The 7,849-nt window shown below is 35.0% G+C and overlaps 1 protein-coding gene across 1 annotated transcript in view; it reads left to right on the forward strand.

Moving 5' to 3' along the window:
* The window catches only part of lamb4 (laminin, beta 4), a 31,901-nt gene extending 24,472 nt beyond the window's left edge, over positions 1 to 7,429 (forward strand). The window contains exons 29-34 of the mRNA XM_088923575.1: positions 781 to 925; positions 1,429 to 1,636; positions 1,959 to 2,094; positions 3,091 to 3,261; positions 3,444 to 3,597; positions 7,296 to 7,429. Coding sequence (XP_088779701.1) covers positions 781 to 925; positions 1,429 to 1,636; positions 1,959 to 2,094; positions 3,091 to 3,261; positions 3,444 to 3,597; positions 7,296 to 7,429 — 948 coding nt within the window. The remainder of the gene's footprint in view (positions 1 to 780; positions 926 to 1,428; positions 1,637 to 1,958; positions 2,095 to 3,090; positions 3,262 to 3,443; positions 3,598 to 7,295) is intronic.
* Positions 7,430 to 7,849: the final 420 nt, after the last annotated feature.

The raw sequence follows: 7,849 nt of genomic DNA on the forward strand, positions 1-7,849 counted from the left end.
GAAAAGACATAACACAATACAAAATATGTGTAACACAACCTTGAAATGTATAATTGTCTGTGGTTATGGGTTTTTTCTTTGCTATTGTCATGTAAATTTAAGTATATGTTAAAATATAAACAACCCACATTTTGTAAGCATTTTTAGAAGGTAATATGTGTCTTGAACTCAGCTGACCAAGAGACAATAACCTGTGAGGCAACTTGAAACCTCCCATTTGATCCTAGCCTAGGGAGTTGTGATAAATTCTGCAATGGAAGGTTTAAAGACCTATAATTCTACTTATTTAGGAATTAAAGACAGTGTTGTCCTCTGTAAAAGTAAAAGTTGTTTTTACTTACTGTTGTTATTTAATGTTGGTTTGAAAGTATCCACATCTTCATATCTCTCAAGCATGATAGTGGTGACAATGCCATCATGGTGCATTCCAAGAAACAATCATACTGTATATACAGTAGGAGCAGGTAAAGGTTTATTCCATGCTGAAAGCATGAAAGAAAAGAAACTAAATGTTTCAGCTGAGCAGCCTTCTTCAGGTTGTGAGGCTTCACAGCCAAAACATTGTGCCTCTTTTATTTTCCTTTCAGCATGGAATACACATTTACCTGTTCCTTAGCAGCATATGCATGCAGACACAGCTACCTACTCATACTGTATGCAGATTTACTCTACACATATTTGAATCTTTACAGTTCTGTGACTAGCATTTCTTTCTCTTTTGCCTCTGTTATTTACAATACCATGTTATGGAAATTTAAACCAACACGTTTTCATTTCTAGATTAATGATGCACTGCAGAAAACAAAAGAAACTAAAGAGAAAGCAGTGGATCTGAAGAAGAGAATAGAAAGCACAAGAGAAAATTTTCATAAAGAAAAGGAAGACACAATAATTCTTATTAAGAAAGTAAAGGAGTTTTTAACAGGTAAAAAGCGTTATTTAATATAAATACTGCTACTATGTTCTCAGCTGTTCCTGGCAGCCATTGGTATTTTTTGAAGCTGAATTACATGTAAGGATGCTGTTCTTATTTGTTTGGCTTTTTAATTGACATTTGCTTGATTTGTTTTGTTATTGCCAATAATTAATCAGGTTCGATACAGACAACCTTACTACCAGGAAGGTGGGGGTAACTATCTTAAATGCTTTACATCAGAACATAGACTGATGAGATCCTGTCAGTCCCACTGGACTCTTAATTTTGACTGGAGCACTCAGAATACTGCAAAATCTCAGCCACCCACCTGAAAGACAAAATTAAGTGGAGGGCCTGGAGCCCAGACTGAGGAGGGAATAAATTTTAGTGGAAGAATTTTACAAATGCATAAGAGTAGTGATAGAAGAAAATGGAAAAAAAAATCTTTCAAGGACCATAGACGAATGTATGCCCTCTCCATTTTATGTTCTATTTTTCCATTTCAATCACAGCTGACAGAGTGGAACCAGATGACATTGACAAAGTTGCTACAATTGTCCTATCATTTAAGTTACCCAGCTCACCCAAAAATCTGGAAGACATAATCAAAAAGATCCAGAGCATCTTGATTAACTGTGCAGAAGTGGAAGATGAATTGAAAAACCTAAATGAACAGCTCCAGAAGGCAAACACGCTACTGGAAGAAGGAAAGAATGCTGAGTAAGATGTTGTTCTAATTCTTGTGAAAAAGAAAACAAACTTTTAAAGACATTTACAGACTCTTTTGTATCTTTGAAAAGCTACAGTGTGGTTTATTTTCTATAAATTTATTTTGCAAATTTAAAATTTCCTTAGCATTACTCTATAATCAATAATGTATCTTAAAACTTATATATATAGCTTCCTCAAATATGTTTGGAATGAGTCATCAGTTTTAATTGAAATATGATACATAAAATGAAAAAATGTAAAATGCATCATTTAAAATAATTTTTTCTAATATAAATGAACAATCATTTATCTAAGATTTTTTATATTTAAGGGCAAAAGCAAAATCTGTCGACTTCAGGAAAGTAAAGAAGGCCTTAGAGAATGCTAACAAGATTCAAGACAGAGTCGAAAAGACACTTGCCTCAACAAAACCTAGTACCAAAGCCATCAATGACAAAATTGCAGAGGTAATTGTGTACACACTTCAATATCCTTAGTGATTCTTTAAGATAAAGAAATATATAAAGATGTTGCACAGGATTTTTGTTTACTACTACTAAGAAGGAGACTAGACTATACTATGTAGACAATACAGAAAGCAAAGTTCTAAACATAAACACACACTTTTTTGCATCCAAGAATGTAGAATCTCTTTTTTAAATCAGATTTGTGCTCTTTAATGCACCTTTTTAGACTTAGGCATACAATTAACAATTTTTAGTAATAATAATGTAAAACATTATTGTTTCCCTCAGAACCCAATTTTAATTCTAAACATCACCTAAAGGGGGTGCTGTATTATTATCAATCCCACGATATGTAAGAAAGCTTCATTTTACTACAGAAAAGACCAATATAACCAAATCATTGTTGCAGCACATATAAACAACAGAATAAAAGCCAAACATTTCAATGTGATATAATTTCACAATACAAATTTTTAAAAACATTCTTCTGTCCCTTACATACTGTGAAATGTGTTTGTCACTAAGGGATGTTGTTATCTATGTAATTATATAACCTAGTAATTGTATAACCTAGGAGCAAGTAGATCTTAATCCTACATTGCAAAATAAAAAGAAACAATATTTCAACTGTGTAGCATTCTTCAGGTGTGTTGGGAGAATGAGGGAGAGCAATATACTGTAAATAAAGGGGTGGATAGGTAGAACAAAATAAATAGAATATGATAATAGACAGGGGTAGGTAACATCAGGTGGTAGTATAGGCCCTTTATTCCATAACACTTGAACAACACACAGCACTATTACTGCATATTCCTGAAGGAACAAAAAAATCCAGCATTATGTTATTTCAATGCTTATAGAATGATGTCACATTCTTTAATGTATGCAAGAACTATAAGAACAATATAAAAAAATGAAGACACTATATACAGCACATTTAATTTACACTACCCACAACCTGTGGAATTGCTTTTATATGCTTTGTTTTACAAACAGGCAGAAGAAAAGATAAACCACACTGAAAATGCTTTTGACTTTGCAAGAGTGCAAATTTTACTGGAGGAAATAGAGGCACTAAAGAACAAAACTGCAATGAACAGACTACAAGCCAAGGAGGCAAAGGCTGCAGCAGAAACTGCCTTTAATAAAGCTACAGATGGTGAGAGGGTAAATACAGAGCATGTCTATTAACCAAGGTCTTTCTACTGAAAGCAACCATATTACACCCATCATAATCTGATTTTAATGGAAAGGTTGTACACAGTGCAATATTTTAAAGACCACTGTAGACCTGCATAATGTTAAAGATCATGAGACCACTTTGTAATAGCATTCAATCTCTTTAACAGCAATTAGATGTCGTCTTTGACGAACTCAACAAGTTGAAAGAAAAGGCAGAAGACCAGGAAGCTTCCAATGAGGCCAATGAAAGAATAGAAAAACTAAAAATGGATGCTGAAAATCTAGGAAAAACTGTTGAAGAAAAAATTAAGCTCCTAACAGGTAATATGGACAGACTTTTCTTGTATTAATTATATAATAATTCTAGGGTTGGTTCTATTTGTCTAATACAGCTTTTAAATATTCTTACATTTGATTGTGTAGATATTGCCCCCTTTCATTTGTTTTACTGTATCATAAGGATAATAATTCACATATAATTATTTAAATTTTAATATTTTGCCATTATTTTAAATAGGTATTTGAATAATTCTTTGACATAAAATATTTAAAGACACTTGATTACACAGAGATTTAGATAGGAAAACTACCCACAAATAAACATGAAAACTGAAGGGGCTTAATCATGGTATATTGAAATATAACTGATAACTGAAATAGTCTACATTTATGATTCTGATTTTGTTGTGTTGGCATACAGCTGAACGAATACTAACCTTTTCTGCTATCCTTGACAGCCTAATGAGGCATGTTGAAGTTCTTCCTTTATAATATATTAAGAATACTAACCGTTTTCTTCACTTGTTAGATGTCTTTCAATTTCAGACTCCATAATGCTTCATTTTTAACCATGAACATCACCTCTCTATACAGTATATTGTCATTCCCCAAAATAACAGCCCACAGCTCTTTTATCTACCCTTTATCTACACCTTTGCTCCTCTAAAAACTCAAACCATCTCCATCTCTTGCTCTGCCCCCTGGTACAACGACCATCTGCGACCTATGAAGGCAGCCTCCAGCAAACTTGAGCGTAGGTGGCGTCTTTCTGGCCTAAATGTACATTATCAGGCTTGGAGAGATTACTTGTCTGAATATAAGGTTACAATAGTGTCTTGTAGATCCACCTACTTCTCTCACATCATTGAAAATTACCATAAAAAACCCAGACATCTTTTCTCCACCACCAACAGTTTGCTAAAGCCAAACTGCCCCACCACATTACCTGCCTCATTGCAACTTTGCAACACATTCTTTGATTTCTTTAACTCCAAGATCGACACATTCTCTCCACCACCATATCATTTCCATACCACCTCCCTCCTTATCCAACTTTTCTGGTTCCCTTCTCTCCAACTTCTCTCTTCTTGACTACCTCAATAAACTAGTTACACACATGAAACCCACCACATCTATTTTAGATCCCATTCCCACCACTTTATTTCAGTCCTGTTTCTCTTCTCTCTGTCCCATTGTCCTCAATATTATAAATGAATCCTTGAGCACTGGCATTGTACCAACGGTCCTCAAAACTGCTGCCATTAACCCCATGCCAAAAAAGCCTAACATGGCTCTGGACAATCTAAACAATTTTCACCGCATCTCCAACTTACCCTTTCTTGCAAAAATTCTAGAACGTGCTGCCACATTTCAGTTACAAAATCACCTCATGGTAAATAACCTTTTCAAACCCCTCCAATCTGGCTTCTGTCAACTTCACAGCACAGAAACTGCCCTGGTCAAAGTCACTAACGATCTTCTAATAGCTTCTGATTCTGGTTCTCTTTCTAAACTCATCCTTCTTGATCTCAGTCCTGCTTCTGACACTGTTGACCATGACATCGTCTTGAGACTGTGTTTGGAGTTTCTGACACTGCTCTAAAATGATTTAAGTCTTACCTCACTGATCGCTGTCACTTTGTCTCTCTTACTGGATATAGGTCTGAAATTGGTCGTGTTAAGTCTGATGTTCCTCAGGTCTCAATACTGGGCCCCTTGCTCTTCAGCATTTACATGTTTCCCCTTGGTCAGCTTTTAAGATCACATGGCTTCAGTTATCATTTCTATGCTGATGATACCCAAATATACATCCATACCAAACTTGACACTGATGTGGCAGTCTCTATTCTATCTAATTGCATCTCTGACATAAAAACTTGGATGACTCAAAATGTCCTTCATCTTAACTGTGATAAGACTGAAGTCATGCTTATTGGCACCCCTCATCAGCTTTGTAAAGCCAATCCTGTAACCCTATCTGTAGATGGTTCTGTACTTGAGCTTCAATCTAAATTGACAAACCTTGGGGTGATATTCGATTCTGGTTTAACATTTGACCCCCATATACAGCATATTGTCAAAATATATTTTTTTCACCTCAGAAATATCGCTAGACTTTACCATATGCTATCACTAACTGTGGCTGAAAAACTGATCAACACATTTGTGTTCTCCCAAATTGACTACTGTAATGCCTTATACTCTCTGGGGTACCTAAATCTACTTTGAACAAACTGCAATATGTCCAAAATTTGGCAGCCAGAATCCTGACCAGGTTTAGTGCAAGTGATCACACACTCCTCTCCTGGAATCCTTGCACTGGCTTTTTGTCAAATTTTGTGTAGACTTTAAAATCCTCATGCTCACCTATAAGGCTCTGCATGGCTTGGCACCTCAGTACCTGTCTGAACTATTATCGCCCTACTCCCCACTTCGCAACCTTCACTCTTCTAATTCTGGTCTCCTAACTGTACCCCAAGCCCATCTACATTCTATTGGTGACAGGGCCTTCTCCTGTTTTGCCCCCAAGCTCTGGAACTCTCTCCCCAAGGATATCAGAGAGTCACCTTTTCTAAACTCCTTCAAATCCATGCCAAAAGTATTCTTAAAACAAAATCACATCGCCATCTCTCAATCACAGGGAAGCAGGAGCCAGTCCAGGAAGTTTTATAATTTACTGTGCATATTTAAGCTTTTTACTTATTTTAGGAATTCATCTCCCAGATTTCCATTCTATATTCAGTTTTACCTTCAATGCCCCTCATATGTTTTTTTTCATTTTGTTCTCTTTACACCTTTGCTTCCAACATCTCCTATCCCCTCTATGACATGCTTGTCAGAATGAAGAGCACGTTCAGCAATAGGCTGATCCAACCATAGTGCGACAGGGAGCACTACAGAAGGTCATTCTTGCCTTCTGCCATAAGACTTTACAACTCATCCACTGTGTGTCTGGGCAGGGACAACATGGATCTGTTTTTGGACTAAACATGAATTCTCTGTTTACAGCTGTTTTTTCTGTTAACAACTGGTGTGCAATATATGCGTTTAGATTTGTGCAATATATTTATAATGTGGAATACATCTTCTTGTGTACTGTACATTCTGGTTTGTGTTTTAGCTCTGTACTGTGTGCAATTCTGTGTACCCAATTTTTTACTGCACTTCTCACTGATGTACTGACTGTATTGTATTGTTGTATTATTGTATTATTTTGTTACACTGTGCTGTGTTGACTGTGCCTGGCTGCTGTTGCACTGCAATTTCCCTCATGGGATTAATAAAGTATCTATCAATTCTTGTGCTCTTTCTCTCTTCCTCACTCCTGAAAAAAGCTCCACAGTTGAACCATTGAAGTTTTTCTTTCTACGTTTTAGGGAGTAGAAATATTAAATGTAATCTTTATTACCTTATAATAACTTGGTTCAGTTTCTATATTCAGTTTATACAGAGCATCAATTATAATTGATTTAATTTCACAGTAATATGAAGCTGCTTAAAGTGTTTTACTAAATTTGCAAACACTTAATCATTTACATATCACAATGAACTACAGCTTAAAAGCACTTCGCACTTCATCAAGTCCATATTTTACTTTAGAAAAACAAAAGAGATCCAACATCTTATGACTCAAGACTCACTTAATATTTTTTGCAGAGACAGTTAATAAGTGATGTCATACTGTATATGTTAAGATATTTAAGTAGAGAACTGTAAATTCTTGTTATTTCTCTTTTCAGACTTAGAAAATAAAATCCAAGATCTTAACAAGAAAAAGGAAGATAAAGCTAATGAAATTGCCAATCTAGAAGCAATAATTCAAGCAATCAGGAAAGAACTCCTAGACCGTGGAAGGGGATACAACACCTGTTAGCTTAATCTACAACAAAGCTAACAAAATGCCCCATTGCAGCTAATCTTTCCTCATGTTATTATACTTATTAATATTGTATTTTTTCTACTGGCTATTGTTGAAAATGAATTATCAAGCTCATGCAATTTGTTTTAGAAATGTAATCTATAATACTAACCTTCTGGGCTAAAAATAAAATTCTTTTCGGTTAAGGGGTGTTGTTTTTATAGTGGAAGATTTTTTTTTTGTTGTGAAAAATGTTAAGCTTTGTGTCACCTGAATAAAATGCTTCATTAAGATAATTAATGTATTCATTTTAATACAGTCCACTGAAATACATCATTTTGGGTAGCCATGCATATTTTGGCACAATATTGTGGAAATACTTGTTATCCAAATAATTGGAATATTTTTTTTTTAAGTTTAATTTGCAGTATGTGG

The sequence above is a fragment of the Atractosteus spatula genome, chromosome 8 (assembly GCF_055471065.1).
Source record: "Atractosteus spatula isolate fAtrSpa1 chromosome 8, fAtrSpa1.hap1, whole genome shotgun sequence".
NCBI classification, from domain to species: domain Eukaryota; kingdom Metazoa; phylum Chordata; class Actinopteri; order Semionotiformes; family Lepisosteidae; genus Atractosteus; species Atractosteus spatula.